At 46.8% G+C, this 26,493-nt stretch overlaps 1 protein-coding gene across 1 annotated transcript in view; it reads right to left on the bottom strand.

Annotated features, from left to right (window-relative positions):
- Positions 1-26,254, bottom strand: part of EPAS1 (endothelial PAS domain protein 1) — an 85,686-nt gene extending 59,432 nt beyond the window's left edge. Inside the window, exon 1 of the mRNA XM_058684215.1 lies at positions 25,643-26,254. Coding sequence (XP_058540198.1) covers positions 25,643-25,668 — 26 coding nt within the window. The 5' untranslated portion in view covers positions 25,669-26,254. The remainder of the gene's footprint in view (positions 1-25,642) is intronic.
- Positions 26,255-26,493: the final 239 nt, after the last annotated feature.

Raw genomic sequence — 26,493 nt, forward strand, 5'->3', positions numbered from 1 at the left:
GAGAGAGAGAGGGGAGTAGAGAGAAGGAAACACAGAATTTGAAGCAGTCTCCAGGCTCCGAGCTGCCAGCACAGAACCGGATCCGGATGCGGGGCTCGAACCCGCAAACCTGAGATCATGACCTGAGATGAAGTAGGATGCTTAACCGACAAAGCCACCCAGGTGCCCCTGTGACGAGCTCTTTACACCTGTTTTCCCCATGTTTACCAACATGTTTTCCCCACGTTTCCCCTGTTTACCTACAGGGTACAGGCATCTGTTAAAAGTGCAAATGCCTTTGCCAAGGCCTCTCCACCCTGACCAAACATTGCACAACTCTTGCACAACCATGGAGTCACAAGGGAGGTTCATCCTCCAGGCAGGTGATCTGGCCACTCCTTTCTGCAGCTTATTCATGGTTTTCCTTCCCTTACTCTTTCACTCTGTACAGAAGACTCCATCCTGGCCCACATCCTTAAGCTACTTACTACTCCAAGATATCTTATGTCCCTTAATATTAAGTAGGCAGCTGGGACTGGAAACTAATGTGAAAGCAGACCCACCATCCCCCAGCTTCTCCCAGGAACATAAGTTGGTCCCCTGCTGGCAAGACAGTCAGCAGTGACTACTGGATTTGGGTGTTTCCCAGCTCCACACAGGAGAGGGAACCAGGCTATCCCCATGGACAACTGAGGCCGGGAGCATGCAATCCCAGCAGCATGCGATCATGTCCCTTTCACAGAGAACCCCACTCTTTTCTCAAATATTCAAAACGGTGTCCCTGCTACTCCAAGGCTGCCCCTTAGGAAGACTAACTGGCCCCATAATTACAGTTTTCTTTGCAGGAAGTGATTACTACAGCTTGCTATTTTCTCTGTTCAGGATTTAAATGCTGTAGGAATGAGGGGTTTTCATTAACCTTGTATATATAGCTTTCTGTTTCTTCTATATTTTGCGTCCTTGTTTTAAAAGCAAAAAGCCCTAACACAAATTTTGAAAACCAACATGGTAATGGAATTTCAAGTTTTTCACCAAATTTCTTGTCTATACAGCAGCTATGGATAAATGTAAATAAGACCTACTGGAAGTGAGGGTGCTCATCCCAGTGGAGTTTTTCTGTAACAGATGGCAGGAAGAGAGAAAAGTGGTTATGGAACTCAGAGTCCTCTAACATGTGCCTGAAAACACTGGAATTCTCCTGCTGAGCAACGTGGAGGCTGACCAGCTACCATACAAGTAACCTCTACTGACCCAATTCACCTGGACTCTCAGTTGAACTACCAGGAGGTCACCACCAGAGTGAGTCACCTCATCCGTCCCCCACTGGCTTCCTGGGCATTCTTACACTGAGACTATCAGGGATTTTACCATGAAAGACACACACCCCTGGTGTCTCTCCCTCTCAGCCCTTAAGTAAACACATCAGTAGAGTTCACACGCTGTTTTACATTCTCCTCTCCCACCTCCAGTGGATGGGGCAAAATAGCTTTCCCTCCAAAGAATAACTCTCTAAAATACTTCCAAAGACATTATTATTCTAATGTAACACAATAATGACTTTTAACACCTTTTGGAAAACTCTGACCTTTGCATATCCAGAGTCACTGCCCAGTGGAGTGCAGTGGTCCATCAGGCGCTGGGAAACCTTCTTCTCTGTGCTTAGGCAGGGCGGTGGGCTCTTCCCAGGAGCCTGTCCTTAGGGGGTTTCTCTGCTCCATTTGGGAAGTTCATATCCACCCAAAAGATAAACTGGATCTGTTTTCTTTTCTTTTGTTGTTCGAACTCTAGAACATAACTGAATATTAAGCAATCTCTGTCAATGAGGAACTTCCCAATCCAGCACTAACTACGGCTAAAGTCTGTACCCACATTAAGCAGAACAAAAGTATGGTTCGTGCAGGCCATGAGACTGACTCCAGCCAAATCCATTTTCAGTGCAGAGCAGGAACATTCACTGGTTTTGAATTTCCTTACCCTTGACATTTAACGAAACAGGCTCCAAAGAGAGGACTCTGCCTCTTCTGTTAAGCCTTTTATTAGGTGCAGTCAGCTTCCCAATTACATAGCTGTTTTTAATATATGGCTTTAAAACTTACTGTGGAAAGGAAAAACCTTGGCATCTAGGAATTGCCCAAAGATGACCAGTTTTTATTCTAACCAGCCCCAGTCTTGCCCACCATGGGGCATCATCAAGCCAAAATGGACAGAGATGATGTCATTCCTTTTTTTATGCTCCCAACATCTATATGCTATTCCCAAACTAAAATGGCCTGCTCAAAGCATGTATACTAATTAGCCAGGACAGGAGACATCATGAAGGAACCTCTTTTGTTTTTCTCTAGGGGCCTAGGTTCAAGTTTTTAACCATTAAATGATCTGTTCTTGTTGATCTACTTCGTTTAACCTGCCCAACCATGGCCAATGGCTTTCAATAGCTAACTGAGTCATCATTGTGTATCTGCATGAAACTGACTTCTAATCCCATACAGTTTCATTGAAGACCCATTCAATATCTTGGAAAGCGTTCTTGTCTCCAGACAGATTGTTGGATGAAATATTCTTCCTCCTTTTGCCAGGGGGCTACACAGGTGGTCTTATTTTTAAAAAAAGATAGCATGACTACAAGCATACTCATATAGAAACACAGGCATTAGGAATGTGCAGAGAAAATTGGGTTTTCTTTTTTCTCTATAAAGATTCCAAGGTGGAGATGGTCAAGTACCACAAAGTCTTTCCTTTTAAAACAATCCAGAAGGCAAAACCCAGGAAGGCCCTTCAAGGTAATAAACATAAATGCTCCCTGTAACTGCTTCCTGGTTTGGCCAGACAGCCCTGGACAGTTACTTTTCCTCACCTCCAACATATATACACCTTCCCTACCGAAGCTCTTTTCAACCATGTGCATGTGACCTCAGCCCCAATCTTCCCCTCAACCCCATCACATGTCCATTTCAGATCTGAAATGCAAAGTCACCCATCACTTAAAAAGAATACACACACACACACACACACACACACACACACACACACACACACCCTACTCATTCTCATGTCAGATATACAAGGTAGATGCATACATATACACCCATATTATATGTATGCTTATGGACATTACATTGTTTCTTTTTCCCAAATTTAAAAAAGAAAAGATCTGTGTTTTCAGATAATGAATTTTTATTGAGTATCTACTACACAAAGTCTTGCTAAATACTATGGGACTCAAGACATACGAAATCGTAATTCACCCTGCCCTTCCTTTTAGGCTGTGAACAAACATTCAAAGCAAACATTCAAAGAAACAAGAGATCTCCCTATACACATAATAGCAACAGACTAAATATCTGTTGGTGGTGGTGATGAGGGCCAGACATTGTGTGGGCTGGGAGAAACATGCACAAGGTGGTGGTGGTGGTGGGGGGTTATTTCAGAAGACAGGATAATCACACCTGACATAATCAGTTTACTTTGATCATTACCATATATAGTTTAGAACACTCTTGACCTTTATAAAACTCTGCTTTAATGGAATAACGAATTTTTGAGTAAAATACAGCAGAGATGAATAGATTATGGCAGTCTTAAAAAATCTCCTTATTAATGTCATCTAAATTTTAAAAGTTATGGGTGAGGGTCCCTAGCCAAGGATCCTGCCCCTGCCTGGGTGCTGAACCAAGACTCTCACTGGTGATCCATGCTGTTCTGGCACTGTTTGGGATGGCTGTGCTTCTCACGGCTCCAAATCCACCAACTACTTCTCTCCGAAGCAGTGGGGACTGGAGCTCAGGCTAGGGCTCATCAGATGTTAACAGACCGCTTTTTGGTAATGTCTCTATTTTAGGTATAGGTATAACTTATTTTGGCTCCCACTGATGGGTAGGTATGGTTGTGGGGAGCAGTGTGTGAAGGAGCCCAAGGCCATGTCTGTGCTCAGATATGCTATGCTTGGTTAATACTGCTTGTCCTGGGGGTGGACTGGATGAGAGATGCTCAAAGGCTGTGTACCTGCCACTGCTGATTCAACGGAAACAACAGAGGCTTTGGAGTGAGGGCCACACCTTCAAATCTGGGCTTCTGGCACTCTAGGTGACCCGGGGCAAGTCATTTTGCCTCTCTACAACTCAGCTCCTCTTCTATAAATGGAAATAGTATCTATTTCACAGGGTTGATATAAAGTCCTGGCTCTCAAAGTGTGGTCCCCAGACCACCAGCAGCAGCATCACCTGGGAACTTGTTAGAAAGACAAATTCTCAGGCCCCACCCCAGATCCTGAATCAGGAACTCTGGGGATGAGGCCCAAGATTGTGAATTCTGGTTCTGATGCACACTAAAGTTTGGAACCCCTGTTATAAAGAGTCGTATGAGTCCTTAAGTTGTAAGTCCTAGAGTAACTTATTTTAAGGACAGAAGTCATGTTTTTCATCTGCTACAAAGTGACCGGCAAAGTACCAGGCTTAACCACGGGTGCTCAATTCTAACCCCCTTGGTAAGTCATCTGGGAGACTTCCTCCCCAAGGAGAGGAAAGAAGATGGACTCATGCTTCTGTAGCCAGTGCCAACAATGATTATTCTCAGGGAAGAGAGACACTTATGCCTATACACCATGCTAAAGCAGGAAGGATTACAGCGGGTAGATCCAGCCCACAGAGGGCTTGCCTTTGTTAAATCTCCTCCAAAGAACCGCCATTCCTTCAGTCCCAAAGGTCTCCAGTTTAACACAGTTTCACTTGCTCCACAGTGCAGGCTTTGAGAATAGGTAGGTGGTCTACTGACATGCCTGTGCAATAATCACACGGTGCCTCCCTCCCTTCCACCACCTCCTACTCCAACGAGGATCACCACACAGAGAGTCCCGTTCACCTCACAGATATAAACAACGAGGCCGTGATTTCCACTGCCACACAGGCCATCGCACATAGGCCAACATATGCACAAAGACAAATAAACTGCTAATTGTTAGGGAAGTACAAATTAGAACCACAATGAAATACCTTTTCATACCTGCTAGGATGGCTTTTACCAAAAACAAAAAACCAGAGAAGGGCAAGTGCTGGCGAGGATGTGGAGAAATTGGAGCCCTTGTACACTCTTGGTGGGAATGTACAATGGTGCAGGGGCTGTGGAAAACATGTGGTGGTTCCTCAAAAATTTAAACATAGAATTACCATATGATCCAGCAAGTCCACTCCTAGGGACTCAAACAGGTATTTGTAGACCCGTGTTCCTAGCAGCATTATTCACAATAGTCAAAGGTGGAAACAACCCAAATGCCCATTTATGAAGAATAAACAGAATGCAGTATAGGCACACAATGGAATATTATTCACTCTTCAATAGGAATGCAATTTTGACATGTGCTACAACATGAATGAAACTTGGACACATTATGGTAAGTGAAATAAGCCAGACAGAAAAGGGCAAATATTGTATGATTCCGCTTACATGAGGCACCTAGAGGAGTCAAATTCACAGACAAGGTAGAGTAGCAGTTACTATGGGCCTGGGGGAGGAAGGAATGGGAAGTTATTTTTGAATGGATGTAGACTTTTCAATTTGGGAAGATGAAGTTCTTGAGATGGATGGTGGTGACGGCTGCAAAACAGTGTGGATGTGCTTAATGCCAACGAACTGTACACTTAAAAAATGGTTAAAATGGTAAATTTTATGTTATATATTTTTTGCCACAATAAAAAGAGAGTCGTTAACCACCCTCATCCCACCACCATCACCTAAGGAAAAAGACACCACAATGGCAACCTTGTAGTCTTAAGTCTCAAAGTAAATGTCTTGAACAAAAAGGACTCCCAAACATCTCCATGTTTGAAATCTAAAATGATAATGACAGCTACACCTTTTCAAGACAGTGTTCCCAATTTACTTCAGCTTGCCAAGCTATGAGCATATCTGATGTGAAAAAGAGACACTCAGCTGAAAACGGAGATTTGGCTGTGGCTCTCCAGTGTGTTCGCTCGGTAGCTTCAAAATCCCCATCCTTCTTCCTGTTAATGAAGGTTTGCTTCGACCTTTCCATTAGCCCACAAACTACTATTAAAAAAGCCATTTATCAGATTAACACTGAGTACTGCAAAAGTCATCTGCAAGCAGCGTGCACTTTTCCACGTAGGGGTTGCCATGCCAACAGCTGCTCCATGTTCATTGTACAGAAGTATCAATTTCAACAAAGTCCCGCTTCATAGTTCTGAGGACCGATTCAGTCTTGTTGTCCCTCCTCACTTCCGAGATGTGCCCACGTGGCAAAGACCCCACCAAAATCAGGTAAATGACCGAGAAAAAGAGCAATGACAAAATTGACCAGCTGCATGTCCACATACTGAAAACGCTGTAAGGCAGGCAATATAGTTATTTCCTCTATCTCTGACCCCCATCCTAATTCCTCAGGAGTACACTCAGGGAATCTGATGTAATAACCATTTTGCCAGTAATTCTAGAAAAAGGAGTCCAGAGGGAATAAACTGAAGGAGAAACCAGGATTACACAAATTTGTTGTAATAGATTATTTGCCCAGAGAGCAGACAACTATAAACGAAATGGGGTAAGATACTTGGATTTTATTGGTGCTAATTTTGATTGCAATTTTTTTTTTTAAATAATGCCTGAGAGGTTTTAAATAAATGTGTTTCAATTGACTAGCATTATCACATTTCAGAAGGTTTAGATTTGGAAGAAGAGTCTGAAACAGAAAGCTCTAGGAAACAATTTGTCTTTGACTCAAGAGTAAACCTAACAAGCAATTTCCAACCACGAATAATGAACCCCAGTCTCACGCTAAAACTCCTGATGAAATCAAAGAAATAGCCAGACCAGTTTAAAGTCATTCAAAGAAAATAAGCAAATGCTGTAGACACCAGGCTCCTAAATGAACAGGAGCCATTTTTATGTCAAAGTGGACTAAATCTATGTCACACTTCCAGCCACCATCAGCAAAGGAAGAAAAATAGCTCATCATAACCCTTAAAAACACATAGCTTTCAGGGATGGGACAGAAACATTGTATTGATACCATTTATATCAGCTAATTAAAAAAAAATCTTCTAACTGTGACATACCCAAATGATACTTTACACACATTAAAGTTTCCAGTATCAGGAACACACTATTGTGTGAAGAAGAAAGGGCGCCTTTTACAAGATATGGATTGTATCACAAAATTTCAGAAGGGCAATAACCAATTAAAATTTTAAATGGGGCTTATTTGAAATCTCAGGCACAGGAACACCACTGAAGAAAAACTTGTTCTCCCAGCTAGTGGCTCCTTGCTCAAAGCAGATACATGGGCCACACTGGGAGATCATCTTATCCAAAGTGAGACCAAGCCCAGTCCTGACAGCCCTATGGCCTCAGCCTTCTCTATGCAATCATGTGTATTATTCTAAGCCTAAAGAAAAGCTTACATGGGTGGGGGGTGGGGGGGGGAAGCACCTTTTAATTTGTAGTTATTTCTGGGATACCAGAACTAATACACTGGTCGGGAACATGGAAGAGATGCTGCTTTTCAGGTTTGAGAATAATGTTTGGGCTGGTTATAGCTTGTTTTCTGAGCCCAGACACGTTAATGAACAGGGGTTGCATTATGATACATCTGTAAGTGGGACGTAATACAGCTACTTATTAAATCTATGTACCATGATAGCTAAGAGATAACTCTGATATATTGCTGTATAGAAAGTGCAGTTTTCACAAGATATAATAGTATTCTATAATTACGTATCTATATTTAATATAAAGAAGTATGAGCAAGAAAATGTTAACAGTGTTATCTCTGGGTGGTAAAATTTTGCTGATTTTTAATCCTGAGGTCCTCGCATATTATGACTTTTTATAGGAAAATGCATACTTTTAATGATAAAAAAACTTAGCTACTTTAAAAATAATCTTACAGGAGAGACAATTTATAGGGACTGCTGTGTGTGTGTGTGTGTGTGTGTGTGTGTGTGTGTGTATGTGTACATGAACATTCTTGCACAGTCTCCCCAACTCCCCTTATGCTATCATCTCTCACCAGCCAATATGGGGAGCACTATCCCTCCTGCCTTTGACTCACAGGGCCCAGGGCACTCCTGGGTGATGTTTACACATCCCCATCCTCCCTCCATATCCTGCTCTCCATCCAGCAGCGTCACTGAGCTGCCCCTTGCGCTGGGGGCAGCCATTCAAGAAGCAAGGAAATATTATGCAAGAGCACAGGAAGTCAGAGGAGACAGGATTCTGGGCAGGCCTGGCAAGGAGTCTGTGTGAACTCCAGTGAACATGCGGACTTTGCTCAGTGGTGCTGAAGCCAGCGGAGAGCCTTCCCAGGGCGGCAAGGGAGAGCCGTCCACCTCAGGTCTCCGGCCAGTGGGCCGCCATCCAGAACTTGATGTACCTGATTAAAGGCAGATAAACCCACATCCCAATATTTCTACTTTTTTGGCCCAAGTTCAAGGTGACTCCCCAACACTCACGCACGGTGACTCACCTCTGTCCCACAGCGTGCTCCCCTCCCCCCCCCCCCCCCCCCCAGTACAACATGATTCCATTCAGTAATGTTTGAGCCTGTTCCTCTCAAGGCCACCGGCTTCCTGACTCGGGCCTCCTGTTCACTGCCTCAGATCAATACTTTCAGGTGGCTTGTGTCCCTCATCTCATGGCAATATCAAGCCTGAGCACCCCAGTTATGTTCATTTACACACACACACATACACACACACACACACACGCACATATACCTATTCCTGTATATACGGGGGTCGTGGCAGTAATAACACCCTCTCTTGCGGCAGTTTCTATTTTCTCAGCCCAGGCAGAGATAATAGCAGCCATGTAACAGATGTGGAATCTGAGGCTCCGAGGGAGTCCATGACTGACTGCAGCATGGTTGTGGCAGTTGGGAGCCGGTCTCTTAGTTAAGGGTGCTCTCACTCACCCCAGCAGCCCACCCCCTGCTTCTCTGGCATTAGGAGATGAGCCACTGCCCCTCCTGATAACCACACGGCTGTTCCCTCTGTAGAAACCACTGGGCAGTGCACATTGTGTCACAGCTCACCCCTTCCTACTTAAGGGAGGTCCTGCTGCTACTGTGGAAGTGGATCCAGCCCTTCTTTCTGGCATCACGCCATGCCCAACAGCGATTGCCAAGTCTCTGCCCCTGTCCACTTGAACCTCCTCTTGGGCGGGGAGCAGTTCAGGGAAATTGGAGAGGCTTCCTCCAGGCACCCACTGATCACCTTTAACGCCCATCCTCCTTCCCTAAGGAAGCACCTGGAAACCAGGCTCCACTTGGACTGCACTTCACAATGGAATTAGAACCCTAAAAGGCATCTTTGTGTCTGGTTGCCCCCTACTGGCCCATTTTAAAGGTGGAGACACTGAGGCCCAGAGGTCACTCGGCCAGTTAGCATGCCTCTTTCCTCTTCACCAGACCACAGAAATTCCACTAGCTACCCAAACAGGACCTTTCCCAAGCAGAGGGGGACAAGATGTGAGTGGTGGGATAGACAGACCCAGGCAGAAATGCGGCTGTGGTCCTAGGACTCCCACTCCCCTTTGCCTCTGTCAGGAGCAGGCAATGGTATTCCAACATGCAAAACCAGCCACATAGGGAATGACACCAACCAGTCACTGCCCCTGGCCTGACAATTGCCAATTGTGGTAAGGAGCAACACTGGAAGTCTCCTGGGACTCTGTTGTATATTTCCAGACGCCACCAACACACAATGGCCACTACTCCTCCGGTGTAAACATTGCCAAATAGGGCAAACAATAACATCATCACAACACAAAATCAGTAAAAAGAGGCTGGGCCTGGGGGTTTGTTAGTACGGGCTCCAACATTTTTTGTGATCACATTTTTATGCCACATGAGAATGACAACTACTTTAATCTATATCATGAGCTTTGGGGGAAAAAAATTAAGCACCAAATGAATGTAAGAAACAAAAGTGCAGAGTTGAGGACAAAGACCCAGCAATCCTAGCTTAATTATTTCACTTAGCAATTATTTAAGAAGCATCTAATATGTGCCTGGCACTTTCCCAAATGCTAAGGATATGATGTTGAGCAAGTCAGCACAGTCCCTGTGCTCCAGGGTATTAAAACTAGAGGAGAACAACAGGTAACAGGCAGACAAAAAAAAAAAAAAAAAAAAATAACAGCATGTGGAAGTATCGTTAAAAAAAAATAGAACAGGGACAGAGGGATGGAAATTAACTGAGGGAGGTCAGGAAAGGCTTCCCAAGGAGGCGATACTTAAGCTGAGACCTCAGACCCTAGTCAGCTGGCTGGCCTGGGCACGGGGCTGCAGGAAGGGCAGGTTCAGGCACAAGAGATATCAGGAATGCTGCAGATCTGAGGCCAAGTATCATGGTCATCGTGTGGCAGAGCCAGGGTCCTCCCACCCAAAGCCTCTTCCCACTTCTAGTAATACCCAGAGGCCCAGGTATCATCTAGGCAGTGTATGTCCCCCCATATCTGGATCTTCCAGTAAGTTGCCTGACCTTTATTTTAAAGACCTTGGACCAGGCACCCTGTCCCTTCAAGAGCCCACGATTAGGTCTTGCTTGTAAGATGCAAAGCATCAGGTGGGTCCTGAGCAGATGTGATGTGGATACAGCCCTTTAGATCATGAGATCTGGGGGTGCCAACTCAAAGGGAAATTCCCACTCATAACAGGATGGTAGCCAGCATGGATGCTCTGTCTCCACAGGTGAGGGGACACAGGCCAGGCATGGAAAGGGACACGTCCCAAGTCACACCATTGTTCAGGAGTCCTGGAAGGTTTCTTGGTCTCTTGGTGTTATCAGATTTCCTCACGTCTCAGAGTATGGGAAAAATATAACTCATGCCCTGAAATCACTATTGGCAGGAGCCCATAATCCTGAAAAGCATCTTCTTTTAGATTCTCCTGAGACTCCCTTCCAACTGCAGTCAACAGGTAACCATGTTACCAGTTATTAGTTACCAAAAGGTAACGATGTGCTGAATAATTACACTGCTGTGCTTGTTAGTAATGATGCCTTAACGTCTGCACTTTATACTTTCAAAGATCTTTGTAGGGAGATAATGGCTGCAGAAATGATTTTTAAAGTGTAATATACTTTTAACATAAGTGGTTTTATTGAAACTCTAGCTCATTTCAACCTCATGACAGCACTCATAGAAAGCAGTTAGTGTGTCTAATCCCCATCTAGGAGTGAGAAACATTCAGAGAGGTTAAATTACTGGTTTTCGATCACACAAGTCAGAAAGGAATCTAGAACAGTCTTTCAGATTCCTTGAGACTGTTGAGAGCTCCCCTGACCTGCACGTGGAGGCAAGTCCTGCCAGGGACACAAAACAAATGAAGGTGGCCCTGGAGCATTTACAATCTGTTTGGCAACACAACGGCTAAGAAATATGGAATTCTTGGGACACCTGGGTGGCTCAGTCAGTTAAGGGTCCAACTCTTGGTTTTGGCTCAGGTCGGGTCGTGATCTAATGAACTGTGAGATAGAGTCCCACATTGGGCTCTGCACTGACAGCTTGGAGCCTGCTTGGATTCTCTCTCCCTCTCTCTCTCTCTCTCTCTCTCTGCCCCTCCCCTGCACTCTCTCCAAACAAACAAACACTTAAAAAAAAAAAAAAAAGAAATATGGAACTCTTGTGGTCATTCCCTGACGCTAATTTTGGAGGCAAAGAAACTCAAGTGGGTGAAAGTTTGTCCCTTTCCAAAATAAACATGTACCCTGCTGTGGCCCAGAAGATCTAACTCAAGGAGAATTACAGCTGTCGTCATAACCCTTATAAAATCTGAATCCATACAAGGAGATACAGGTGGCCCAGAATCACAAGGCTTATGCTAATCTATTGAAATAGTTTCAAAGGTGCTCGAATGAATGGCTTGGAAAAGACGGGATCAATGTTCATAGTGAGCTCAGACTCCTTTCTGCCAGCATTCTCTGGTCACTAGGCTTTCCCAAGGCCCGAAGTTGGCCAGAGGCTGTGGTGACCCCACCATCACCAAGAGTGCCCGGGTCCCCTGTCCTCACTGACCTAGGTGGGGAGAACAGTTTGCCAGGAATTCTGCAGAGGCAACATTGAAATTTTTCAAAAGGAATTTTTACTTTGGAAAGGAAGGGAAAAGAGAAAAAACACAAAGGAATGGATACACTATGTTCACAGGTTTTAGACCCCAGTGGTGTAGTCACAAATTATCTTGGTTAGGACACCTTCTTTTCCTTCCAAAGGCCTACCTGGAGCTGAGGTTAAGTAGACGCCAAACTCAAGCTTCTAGGCCTAGCCAGATTCAAGTAAACACCACTTTCTGGCCAACGGGGGTTCTTAGGATGCCCCAAAGGCAACTTCCTGGGGACTGCCCATGGCCCCAGACAACCCTATATCTGGGCTGCACAGGGCTCTGCAGCTGTCTGTCACCTGCAGTCCCAGATGAGGAAGCCTCCTTCCACCTGCCTCCAGAGGCCCTTCCTTGGGTTCAGGCCCAAGGTTCAGCAGCCTGCACAGAGTAGGTACGGACATGATTACTGAGCACACCGCTGAATAAAGCTATTATGCCAGCGCTGGGTAGCAGTTTCCCAGTTTCACAATCATTTATTGATTACTGAAGGGATAGAAAAGGAATAAGAGATGAAGACATGCGGTTGTCATGATGAGATTAAATCCCAAGCCAAGAGCATTCAGGAGCTACAGGCTCCCTCAAGGTGCCATTGGACAGCATGCGCTGAGGTGACTCTGCTGGTCCTTGGTGTGGGATCCTCTCCAGTGATTTGGGATCTCTGGTCAACGCTCTGCTCACAAGTGTCCAACCATGACCTCTAGTGCTTCTAAATACCTCCAGGGGAAAGGTTACACCTGCTGGGGGAGCGCAAAAATTTCAGCCACCCTACCCACCAGGTGCCTCCAGAAAGATAATGCCTTTTCTTTCTCTTCTGGCAGCATCTGCCCAAGAACATCAGAGCTCAGGCTTTAGGGAGTGGTGTAGGCACACAACAGGAAAGACAAAGGTCAAGGAACTGCTTGGCTGCAGTTCTCTGCACAAGAAATGCTATTAATGGGTAGAGACTGGCAAGAGGGCTGGTCTGACTTGGATTTGGTGGTGTCTCTTCCTATAAGTAGTGGTGTGTTGAAGGGACTTTACAATAATCAGACTCAAAGCCCTAGAATCTGGAATGGGAAAGAGCAAGAAGGGACAGAGTGACAGACTTGATCAAATTGAAGGGGACAAAGACTTTACCACCAAAAACGAGAACACAGGGTAAGGGTCATTGCACCCTCCCTCAGAGCCTGAAGGAAACTATTGTAGCATATGGTAAGCTGACCCCTTTCAGCTCCCGTTTGGTACAACGGGAGGTATTTATGCCCCTGAGTGATGGTATAGTCCTATATATATTTATATATATGTTCCAGTGTGATTTGGATACACTGGCAAATGACTGATTTCCTAAGCAATATGGGGGGACTTTTCAGTCTTGGAAGTCATTCCTACGGAGAACAACCACAGCCTCATCCAGCCATCCTGCCAGGTTCACACGAGAGCCAGGCTCCTGGTTGGAAGGTAAAAGAGGTGCCCTGAGCAGCTCTCTCCTGTCCCACTAATTCTCAAGAGAGATGTGGGCTGCTCCTGTGACCCCAAGGCAGTCCAACGATTCTATCACAAGATAACTCAGGACGGACTGTTCCCAAACTTCTCTATACCGGCCCAGGCCTGGTCCTCACCTCCTATCCGTTAACAGTGCTCTGCATTCAGCTGTGCAAGGAGCCAGCGCACCAGCCCTGACATGCACACCTTGTTTATTCCTGCCTCCTCGCTTAACTTAAGCTGTTCACTCCAGCTGGAATGTCCCATACCCACATGCCTACCCAAGTTCTACCCAATGTTCAAGACCCAGATCTTAAGGCTCCTCTGCTAAATGGCCCTCTAATAAATGCTAACCATCTCCCTTCCTAACTATTCACAACACACAAGACCTATTTACCCTTATTCACACTCATTTAATTACTACCAATATTCCACTGTTCGGTCAGTCTTTTATCTGAGCTAGTTTCAACTACCAAACAAGATTGTAAATCTTAAAAAGGGGCCTATGGTCCCCATCAACATAACCATCTTGCAATGTGTTAAACAGACAATTTTAGGGATTCTTTAACACCAACACTAGACTGTAATTCCCCTGAGTACAGGTCCATCTAATGGACCTCACTGCATGGCATGCCACCTGAATGTGGTAGGTGACCATAAATGTTTACACACAGACCTCACCACATGCATGGTGGGTGACCAAGGAGAATGGGAAAGTTGATCTGAGCAAAGGTTTCTCCCTGTGTCTCCAACCCTCTGTAACTAAGCACCCAAAATTCCGGTCACAGAATTACTGAGTCTACAAAGAACTACTGGGCACCCAAATGTGGGCCTCTGTTCTGGGTGCTATGGGAAGAAAGAGAAAGGTGACTGCCCCTTGCCCCCCATGGCCCTTTACCCCAAGCACCACCCAACAGATTGGGCACCAGATCCCTCCCCTAAGTCTCTCCCCAAATCCCTTTAGTTGGGGAAGGAAGAGGACAGAGGGGAGGGGACCTGCCTCCTCCTCAGGCACTTGGGAAGGCCCTGCCTCCATTAGCTTCACCCTTTCCTACGGGCTCTCTCCCCGCCACATTTTTAAAAATCAAACCTGAGTAAAACCACAAGTGTAATGCAAAAAAAAAAAAAAAAACAAAACAAACCCACAAAAAAAACAAAAAGAAAAAGATGATTGGTCCCTGCTCATGAAGGCCTTACTACCTACATGTTTTCAGAGACAGACACACACATGCACACGCACACTCAAAAGCAAGGTGTGAAAGCCTCATACAAATAAAATACAGACGGAAAACCATATAAATACAGGGGTAACCAATGTGCTGCTGATCGGGGAAGGTACCTCAGGGGAGGTGACTCTTCTGAACTGAGAGTTGTGTTTCCTTCTGCACACACTTTCCCATCTGGCCTTTTAAACACTGACACTAAGCTGGAGTACTTTATTGTTTGGCTCGCACTTGCCTTGGTGTATTGGGTGCTCCTGAAGTGAAGTGTTGACATAGTTCTAGCCTGAGGTTTGCATTTGATGTAAAATCAGGTATCAACAAGACCTGCATGTGGTTCCCCCAAGTTTTTCTTTTCCTTTTTCGTTCTTTTTAAAGGAAAATGAGGGGCGCCTGGGTGGCGCAGTCGGTTAAGCGTCCGACTTCAGCCAGGTCACGATCTCACGGTCCCTGAGTTCGAGCCCCGCGTCAGGCTCTGTGCTGATGGCTCAGAGCCCGGAGCCTGCTTCCGATTCTGTGTCTCCCTCTCTCTCTGCCCCTCCCCCGTTCATGCTATGTCTCTCTGTCCCAAAAATAAATAAAAAACATTGAAAAAAAAAAAATTAAAAAAAAAAAAATAAATAAAAAAAAAATAAAGGAAAATGAGTCCAGGGCTCAAATCTACATGACTGAGAAAAGGAGGGCCCAAGAGGAGGGCTTTCCAAGTGACCCAAGGGCCAACAACCAAGCAATTCTATGATTTTTGAAAGTTAGGTGTGATTTTAGGGACTCAAAATATGGAAAATATTACAGAACACAGCAGAAAATTTAGACACCCTGGCCCTTAAGCAACACACAATCTAGTTGGAAGGACGAGAATACATGAAATGTCATTAGATAACAAGGAAACAGAATCAGGCAGCCTCTTTAGTAAACATAAGGAAGAGCTACAGTGCGGTGGAGGGGGGTGCGGTACGAGCATGGGAATTACTACAGCAGGCTTTGCTGGAGCCGGAGAACTTGGGCTTGCACTAGGAAAGTGGCGGATATTTGAGTAGAAAGAGCATCCAAGATAGCAGTACTAGGGTGAGGGAATCCAGGTGGGAAGGAGCCTGTGACATGAGGTAAACAAGTCACTAGGGCACGGGGAGGTGGAGGTCTGCATAGCTGGAGCTCAGAAGGCATGTTGGGTGATGGTGGTTGGGGGGAGAGAGCTGGGATGGGGTCCCTTCCACTGCCATGTAGGCTGCCCTTGGGAAGGAAATTAGGCCAAGGATCCAGGTCTTCTTTCAGACTCTACGCAAGCCAATCCTTCGAGATCTTTAGGAGAAACAGTCCAATCTACAACAAAAGAAACCCTTTTCCCACCCTGAAGACTCTCTGTGCTCTGAGGACGTGACAACCCTGCCTAAAACAGGGGCGGTATCAGCACCATGCAAACCTCTGATGGGAGGCTAGGAAAGCTATTTTAGTAGCCAGGCTGCTTCCCAGCCAGTCAGATATCAGGTAAATGCATGGGGCACCAACTTCCATGGAACACCATAAGACGCCAGAGAGTGGGGCCCCACAGTGGACTACAATTTCTTCTGACTTCTTGACCACCCCAAAGGGCCTCGCCTAATGGGAGGGGCACATCATCTGAGCCAGGACATGCTGAGTAAAGGCAAGGAAGCCAAAAAACCAAGAAGGGCCTGGTTCCCATGCCCCACCCACCATTAATTCCCCTAAGTCCCTGGTTTAGAATAAAAGACAGACTCCTGCCGCACAGTGATATGGTTACATTTATAGAAGCGCCTGTCCCTGGCAAAATGTGACCTTCATACTTTTCTTATCTTAATATCTGGGTAAACATTTGTTGTGCAAGCACACAAATAAAGGTTCTAAAGGTGAAATGTGGTGTGTCTGGCAACACCATGCTGCTCCAAACCGAGGCACCAGAAAGCCCTTTTGGCTCTGCAGAGGACTTCTCTCTCCCTTTACCCTGGGCACCAAAATTAGCTTCATCAACCTTAGCCAGTGCTGGAGTGAAAGCTGCCATTCTAAAATAGGATCTGAGGACTCTTGGAAACATGGGAGAGAAATACAAGGGTACAGTGGTTTACAGACACTGAAGAGAAAAATTGCAGTGAAGTGCTCTCTAAACCAAGTGTATAGGAAACGAGCATTATCAGGATTTACTCCGGAATCTTTATTAAGTGGATGATATTCTTCTTGCTCCCTGAAATCCCCACATGGCATATTTTATAAATCCTGATTTACTCCATTATGATGACTGTTTTCATTCAGAAAAATACTGTAGAGATCGCGTTCATAAAATAGTATTTACCGAATGACCTGTGCTTGAACTCAAAAACTTTTCTTTGCAAAGTCGTTTCATTTCTAGAATAATCCGCAAAAACATCTGGTGTCCCATTTCCCCATATATTTGATCACCCAGAATTGATTTTTTAAAATTTGTTTTAAAGTTCCTAGGAATGGATCCTCAAACAGCTCCTCATGAGCATAATTTTGTTGTTTCCATGTGGAATCGGTGAACAGAGCCAAGCAACCGATTTTTTCGTGTGTGCTTAAAGCCACTCTTTCCTGCAACTGTGTATGACGTATTTTTCCAGGACAATCTTTCTCAATACTCCAAAGTGCTTCAGCAACAGGAAGTCATAAAGGTAGGAAGGAGGCCTGTAAATATTTGCTATAATTACTCATTAGTAATGAGAACAGTTACCACTTAAATTTGAGTCACCCCTTTTGTGCTCTTGACTCTTTATTACCTTATAGCAGGAGCCTTAGGGGTCTAGCCTCACCAAGGGCACCTGGACCCAGTGGTAGATTTCACTGCAGACAGCGTGGTTTGCTCCTGTTAGCAGCTCAATTTCCCAAGTACAAAGTTAGGATAATGTTTTGCCCTTCCTTCCCCTTGCCCCCAACCCAGGGGCAGTCAGGACCAATATTATATACAACGTGGTTACAATATGAAAAAAATTTTTTTTTGAAAATTTTGTATCACAAGTAAAATACATGTATTTGTTAATACAACATCAAGACACAGAGAAAGAGTACTGCGTGGCTAGACAATACAGCACAGTGACTTAAATGATTACCACCAAAAATAACCATATACTTTAACTGACGTATTTTAAAGGATTTACAAAATGCTTCTGAACAGTCTCAGATAGAACCCATGGATCTCTTATGCATAGCAAACCACTGACTCTCCACAAAAGAAAGGAGCCTCAGACTGAAAATAAGACCGAGAGAGTCAACTAAAGTTGTCACAGAGTTGACAAGCTCCTACAGAAACTATAATATTGGCTGTACCCCCAGCAGTTGCAGGAAGCGAACCTGGGGGTGGGGACTACCCTCCAGTAGCAGCAGCATGAGTATAGCACAGTGGAGTCATTTTCCCACTCATGTGTTTTCCTACACAGCCTAACCCAATAAAATCACTAATCTGCCAAGATTCCTAGAACCTCTCAGGTTTGACTTTTTTTTTTTTTTTTTTTTTTTTTTAATCGGAGGGTGCCATGGAAAGGGGAAGTCACCAGAGGAATATAAGAAGAGAGTTCTAACAATCCATTTCACGGCTTTGTAGAATTGGGAAAATGCCAGATGGGTGTGTGGCAGATCAATACACATTTTTAACGGGGTCCTTTTCCTTACTCATGAACCACCCTTTCTGAAATACCTTCCCATGTGAGAAAAGAAACTGCTTCTCAGAGTCATTATCTTGCACAGAAGTTACTTGTAACTTTAAAACTGAAGAATTTTTCCAAATTGAGGGGGAAATGTGTGCCTCCTGGGAACACGTGAAGCCTCTGGTGGTCATGCCACGTAATCAGTGTTGCTGATGTACAAGTGGCCCCTGGGAAGGGCCCAAGGCAGTCAAACAAACCAGTATTTCTAGAGAAACTAGAAAAAAAGAGAAAGGCCACCTAGAAATAGATGACGTTCTGACCCATTCTGCACCTGCCTCCTTGGCTCCGGAGATCTCAAAGGGTCCCACCACTCTTCCTGACTTACTTGCAAACCAGTCTGTGGCTTTCAATACCAGACAACTGGCAACAAGTTACACCCAGACTCTGCTTGAAAATCATAGATGCTGTGAGTAGCACACACCCACGCATGACCTACCACACATACAGTGATGTGCAACTGCCACTAGGATTTGCTTCTCTCTGTGTGATGGTATGTGTTGGTGCACTTATAGTTTACAGCATGACGAAAACTCAAGAAACCCATCTAGGCCCACAGTACAGAAGCCAATGGTGTGACAGCTGCGAAAAAGCTCAGGGCTCCTCAGAGAAAGGGCTCTAGAAAAACGCAATGTATTATTATTGCAACGGTCATAGCTATTCTTTATTCCCCCCATCCATTCTTTCCTTCCTCTCCTCGCAGTTTCAAAAGATCAAAAGAGCCAGAGGAAGTCTTGTGCATCTTGATTTGGAGATGGTTCTTCAGAAGCCACAGAGGAAAACTTCTAACAGGTTCTTCTGCACAATGGGGTCTGAAGGCTAAAGTAATTATTGAAGTCTTGCCACCAGTTAAGGGTGGGAGGTGGAAAGCTTTGAACTTGTTGGGGGCAGTAGAGAACCACCTCCTATCAGAGCTGAGGAAAACGCACGAAAAGTAAGAATTTCCAGGACTTCCACGTCTACCCTTCAGATCTTCAATCCCTGTCTGTGTCTGAGGTTCAATCCAGCGATGAGTCACAAAAAAGTAATTGTAATAATTATAAATACAGCAGCAAAAGCAGTTATCATCTAGAGAGTACTTACCACGTATCAGGCATGGTATTAGATAGCTTCGAAAAGGTAAGGGGGAATGGAGCCCCAGTTCAGAATATAGACTCTGGAGATTATCTGCCCAGTTCAAATCCCACTCCCACCCATGTGACCTCTGGCAGTTACCTTCCTACACTTCAGCTTTCCCATCAGTGAAATGGGGATAACAGGGCTTATTTAACGGGGCTGATCGGAGGATTAAAAGAGTTAATCCATGTACAGTTCTGAGAACAGAGCCTGCCCTAATAAGACTAAAATGTTCAGGTTTTATGGTTTTGTCCTACTGCATATATGATTTCTGTTAAGGACACACATTCTTACTACATAAAAGGGCCTCCAAATAACTGTTTGAGGATGATGGAAAATGTGAGGACACATTTTCACGGGTGTTTTAAGAAGCATTAAGAAAATGAATCACACCAGAGCTAACCCTGTGCCGCACACTCAGCTCCCCTTCCTTCCATCACCGAAAGCAGACATGTAGCTGGATACACAGGACAGCCAGGTACAGGTAAGGTTAAGGTGCACCACAAAATCTCTACTAGATACACATACCAAAGCCCTCTCCCATTTGCAACCGGGGAGAGACACTGGCAGTAAATGTAGGAACTGTCTGGGACGTGAACAGAAAGATCCTGAAATGGAAGGCAGTCACCGAATCAGACACTGAAGAACAAGGGCTTGCCTTTTTCAGATCCTAGAACCTTTTAAAGGCTATTGAGAGCTGAACAGACTTTCATCCTGGGGGGGGGGAGGCATATATACATAGTATCTTGCACCCAATTTCAGAAGCTCATAGACCATCCCCTGAAGCCAACTCACAAAGCCCATGTTAAGAAGTTCCCTCTCTCTCAAGGAGCACCTGGGTGGCTCAGTCGGTTAGGAGTCTGACTTCAGCTCAGGTCATGATCTCTCGGTTTGTGGGTTCGAGCCCCACATCGGGCTCTGTGCTGACAGCTCAGAGCCTGGAGCCTGCTTTGGATTCTGTGTCTCCCTCTCTCTGTTCCTCCCCCACTTGTGCTCTGTGTCTCTGTCTCTCAGAAATAAACATTAAAAAAAAAAAAAAAAGAAGCTCCCTCTGTCTTCTTGGCCTTCTTGAAGTCACAGCTGTCTACACTGTTATCCTCAGAGGGAGAGGGACCACAACCTCTATCCCCATCACTCCCAGGGCCCTGCTAGAGACCCCTTCCCATGCCCCTCATCCAAAAGTTCTAAAGAACAGCAAACACACATCTTAGGGGCCTTTGTGTCCATAGTATGGAAGTATACAACAGGAAATACTCCTGAATCCTCCATTTTCTCTTTACTCTCATTACCCCCAACACGGACTACCCCCGTTTGACCCTGCCAGAGTCAGTCTCCATGCTGGTGATCAGCGTCTGCCTGTACGATTCCACGAAAAACTATGAACCAACTCTCCCACCCACAAACCCACACAACACCTTTCAATAACTGCGTGCTTATGTGTATGGTTATGAGCTTCTTTTCTTTGGCTTCAAAAGATTTGATCTCAACCAAAAAGTTACATGTAAGCTGCTACCTAACTATATTTTTAGGTAAACCTCCTTATGTGTCCTCCTCCCCCCACCAATCAAACTAAACAACTTGAAGGACCATATCCCCTATTTCTTAGTCTCTTGTTTAGCATTTTCTCCAGGTACGGGTGTCCAACACTCGTTTGTTGTCTTAGGGATTTACATCATGGTGTGAACAGCAGAGCCGGTTTCCATCAGGAGAGATGACATCATGGTCCGGGGTGGTGGGGGGGGGGAGGGTGGTGGGGGGGCAGGGAGGGCTCTGGTGAGCCAACATTGGTAACTTCACAATATTGGCAAACACCCGACCAGGTGAACTATCGGTGATGAACTATCAGTGATGGGCAGTACTGAAAGCAAAAGGGAAGATTCATTAGGCAAAAATGAAAAGGAAAAGTCATGTTGGTAGGAGACAGAACTGGGGAAAAGCCAATAAAAGCAAATAGGACTGGATAGGTTTCTTAAAAAGTGAAAAAGCCTATATCTTGAGACAAGTAATGATGGCAAGTATTTTCAAATGTATGGGGCTAAAATCCTGGAGCACTAAGCATTATCTAATTGGTTCATTCTTTCTGTAAACATTTTATAGAATAAATTCCTACAAAGTTGAGGATCACCCTACACAGGCACACACGTGTGCACACACACACATGTGTACACACAGAGTGACTGATTTACATTCCAAGTGAATTAAACACTTTAGTACTACCAACTCCATACAGGAATCAATCTAGTAGCTGCCTGAATGTGTCTCTTGACAGGGGGCTCACTACTTCATAATGCAATCTGCCCTACTGTGGAACAGTCCTTGCACTGGTTTTGTTTAATGAGGTCCACATATAAGTAAATTTTCTTCTAAGTGAAATGAAGGGAGAGCACTAAAACAACTGAATTCATACTTCCTCAAGTTTATAGACAATGGAACCAGGCTTCCTATTTTGCAAAAAGCAAACAGAACTGCTCCTGCTGCAGCTTGGAGTCTCTTATAATTATCTAGAAGAACAAGTCTCCTTTCTACAAGGTTCAGTGATTTGGCGGGGGTGGGGGAGAGGGCACTGTAATCCCTTGGAAATCATCCTCACTGTTTAGAGGCATTTCAGGGCAGGGGATACTATTTGGTCAACAATAGGAAAATACATCATTAATGAAAGTAATGAACCAGGGTTCTGATTCTTACCAGCACTAACTTTCCTTGTGACTGGAAAAGTCACTTAACTTCTCTGGGCCTCAGTACTAGATGATTTCCATGACCCCTCATAAAATGATCATTAAGCCCCTCTTCAGCGACACTGAAAAAAACCTGAGCCACAGCATTCTTTTTGAACTTTGTGAAAGCTGTATGAATTAAATTTTAAATGCCTGAACCTAATGTGTTAAACCAACTCCGTATCATCTCTGCATGGTCATGCAGTGGACAGAGATAATCAAATGATAAAGAAATATTTATAGGAAATAAATTGAGAAAAAGTGCCTAGCAATAATATCCCCATCAGAATTGGGAAAAGATGGGCTTTGCGTTTATTTTAGCAGAGGACAACTAACTCCAGCCGGCAGGGGGATGGGGAGGTAGTTTGAAAACTTCTGGTCCAGATGTCTCCAACTCCGTTCCACTACTGGCCCTGCACTAAGTGACCTATGCATTCCAGAAAGGTGCTCTGAGCTGGGTCTGGCTTTGGGGTAGACTTTGCTCCCTGATTATCCAAAGATCTCATTTACATTTACCTGAACCACTCTCCAAATCCCCACATCGCTAAGGATTTCCAAACTCTTCTCTCCCAGGGAAGGGACTCAGGAATGGTTTTTATCAGGAGGTGAGACACTTTCTAGCTCTTCAGAGAATCAGGAACCTTAACTAATGAGACCCCCACTTGCTCAAGATAGACTGATACAGAAAGGTGAGTGCAGTACCCTTACCAAACTTCGGTTTCTGACCTCTGAAATCAATGGGAATGCCCACTACCACCCAAAAAGCGCACTTTGATACCCATTCTGGAGGCCAGCCAGCCAACCTTTAGAAAGCAAACTCTTTACTATTAAACATTAACATATCCATGGAGGCATAAACGTTTTTGGAACAAAATAATCCCGCCCACTTCTTGAAGGGCTGTTGTTAGAAGGAACATTGCAAAAGTTCTGTGCCTCTTGAATTTGGGATAAGAAATGGTTCTGTTGAACCAGAAGATTACAAAATCTTAAGAACCCATGTTCAGAATCATCATCCTGAGAGCCCCCTGGGCAGGCATCACTTGTGAGGCACGTATGGAAAGCTAAGGACAGACACTTAGATTTAACTAAGACAGTAACTAAGACAGTATCTTTCAATGTATTGGTTCACATGCTTTAATTACACCTTGGTCCCGCAAGGAGCCTGCAGTGAACAAACAGAGTCGGTCAGGAAAAGTAAATATATCTCAAAACAACCCAACAGGAATTGGACAAGCCCTCGTGGGGCTCTGGAAGGTGAGGGGCATGCTGTGTATGCTGCCAGTCTGGGACGCAAAAATCAAAGCAAGCCACAGAGGTTAGACACACTGGGCTCGGTCACCAGCTCTGCTCCTCAGCCCCAAGGGGGCCTTCAAGGCGACTTCGCACGCTATCCCCACAGAAGTTCTCACACCCGCCGCCGTTCAGGAGAGTTAATTGGAGTCTGTTTATCCACTTTCTTTCCTTCTCCTATTCCAGCTCTCTCCATCTCTAACCAAGGAGGTAATACAGCCAGGCTTATCGAAGTAATTATTTCCCCTACTCCCAAGTTTCTTGCAATTATTAAAATACATAACACAAGGACCCAGGCGCTAAGCCGCGGGGAGAAACTGACACTTCACACATCTGTCAAGATTACCATCAGGCCCCACCTCCGCGATTGCGACCTTCCCCGATAGGCATCACAGTTGTAAAATGTACCTACCATAAGTTCCCTCGCCGGCTCCGGAGCCCAGAGCGCGCTCATAAGAGCGGACTACAACCTCGTTTTTTAGTTGTTCAGTCGTTAGCATTGGCATCATGACGATGCAGGCTGTGTTGGTTTTACAAAATACGTCTTAAGAGATCTTAAGGTCTCTTGCTTTGCCGCTGTCAAAAGACACAGGACCCCAGAGAAGCTGCGGGCCCTGGGGACCCAGCGCGGCCGGGCCCACTCTCCCTCACCCGTGTCAGGCCGGGGGGGGCGCCACAGTGACGCGGGAGCCAGGCTCAGTCCCCTCCCCCGGCGATCCGGGAGCGCCGGCCCGGGCGCCCTGCCAGAACGCGCGCGATTCGCTCCCGGTTATCAAATCCTTATCGGTGCCCCGAGGTGGGAACCGCCGCTTGACCGAAAGATGCACTGTTTCTGGCGCAGGTCCCACAGTGGAAGTCAGAACAAGAGCAAATCAATCCCGGAACTGAGCTCTCCCGGGCCTCGGTTCGGGGTCAGTCACCCCCTCCCTTCGCGGCTCCGTTCCCCCATCTCCGTACCACCGCCCCGCAGCCCTGCAGCTTATCTGACCCGGCTCTGGCCACAACAAGTTCGATTCGGTTCCCTCGAAACCCAGCCCCGCCAAGCCGCCGCCGAGGGCAGGGCTGAAAGCGCCAGCCCACCGGGCAGCCCCAGAGGAGGAGACCCTGAGCAGTTGGGGTCTAGGCGGCCGGCCTCGCTCCATTGCTGGAGGCGAGGCCGTGCCCACGCCGTGCGGCCGCGCCGCGCGCTCCCACCCCCGCCCGGAGAGAGCCAGGCGGGGAGCGGCTGGGAGGGGGCGGGAAAGCAGTGAGAGTTGGCCGGAGTTGCCTCTCACCCAGAGCCGAGAAGCTAACGAGGGCAGACGCGCAGATCGTGGCTGCCCTTCTCTGTCCTCTTGAGGGAGAGACACCAGGACCTGCCGGGGTCACCCGGTGTCGCCATTCCCTCCTCGCACACCAACACACCTGCCCCCCGCGAAGCAACCTGGCCCACCACCCACTCCCCTCCGGAGTCAAGGTGCGGGACCAGTAAGGGCGTTTCTCCAGGCTTCAATAAGGTCTGTAAACCCAGAGTTGGGGGGGCCCTTTGCTGCGTACTGGCCCTTCCGCGGGGGCGCGTCCCAGAGCCGCGCTTCGCTTCCGGCCCCTGGCTAGTTTGGGGCGCAGTACGAAAATAGCTCACTTGCAAGAACCCGAGGGGTCCGAAGGAAAAGAAGACGAGTGGATGGTGCCCCACATGCAAGACCTGAGAAGGTCGAAAGTTGACCTAAGTCGAGTCAACCCAGAAACATTTCAACATGCTGGCCACATGAGTTCGGTGCGGGGGCTGGAGCGGCGGCGATCTGGGAAGCTTCTGCGCCCCAGAGCCCCTCCGACCTCCAGGGCCATCTCCCTGGGCCTCCTGGCTTCGTCGCGCGCTCAGATTCGTGATTCCTTCGGGACACAGAACCCTCCCCTGCGAAGCCGCAGCCCCGAGTCCGCGTCCAGGGACGGGGCACCTGCTCTCCCTCTCAAACCCCTCCAAACCGATCCTCGGGCCTCAAAGACCTCTCCGCACTTCTTTCCTAGCGGCTCTTGGTCGTGCCGACCCCGCGCAGCCTGGCCATCCCGCTCCAACCAGGTCCCTCGCCGGCTCGGACGCCTGCTTACCTTTTCTTCTCCTTGTCAGTTGTCATTGTCGCCGTGGTGCTCTGAGACGCCGGACACCTGGGCTCCGTGGCCGGTAGGGATTGCAGGCGCCGCCTTCGCTGTGGCCCTCGCCAACTCCTCGCGGCCGGGGCCGGTGTTAAAGGTCCCAGGTGCTCACAGGTCCCGGGCGCCCCGCACGGTCAGGTGGAAGTTTGCGGGAGGCTGGGTAGGTGCTGGGGAGGAGGGTGGAGAAAGGTGACTGGGAGGAACCTGCACAAGGAGGCGGGGTCGGGAAAAGGAGTGGGAGGAGGCTGTCAAATCCAAAAAGAGGGCAGAGAGAGCGGGACCGAAGTTCCTTTTTCCCACGAAGAAGAGTCACTTTTCTGGGTTTAAAAAAAAAAAAAGAAAGAAAGAAAGAAAGAAAGAAAAGAAAAGAAAAGAAAAGAGAGAGAGAAGAAAAAGTGGCTGCAACGATGGGAGTTGGAAGAGTCCAGGGCCCGGTAGGCGCGTACGCGGAGATGACCGTACAGTCTCAGGACACTGCCGAGGATTGTACAGCCTCCTCAGGCTAGAGCTGTGTTGGGTGCAGGGACTGTGTCGCGGACCGCTCTCGAATGTCCGGCTCCCGCGGCCGCCCGCCCACTTTAAAAACTCCTACGGCCGCGCGGGGGAGGGCGTTGGGGGCGCGGACGCGGGCGCAGGGGGGGCGGGGGCGGGCGTGCGCCGGCAGGCCCCGCCCCCGCCCACCCCGCCCGCGCAGCGCCGCGCGCCCGGGCAGCCCACTGCGTACCGGCCAATGGGGAGGCGCGGCCGCAGCCTCTGCCCTGACCCCGGCCCGCCCCCTGCCCCCGCGCTCCCGGCTCCGCCGCGGC

Source organism: Neofelis nebulosa, chromosome 9 (genome assembly GCF_028018385.1).
Source record: "Neofelis nebulosa isolate mNeoNeb1 chromosome 9, mNeoNeb1.pri, whole genome shotgun sequence".
NCBI lineage: Eukaryota > Metazoa > Chordata > Mammalia > Carnivora > Felidae > Neofelis > Neofelis nebulosa.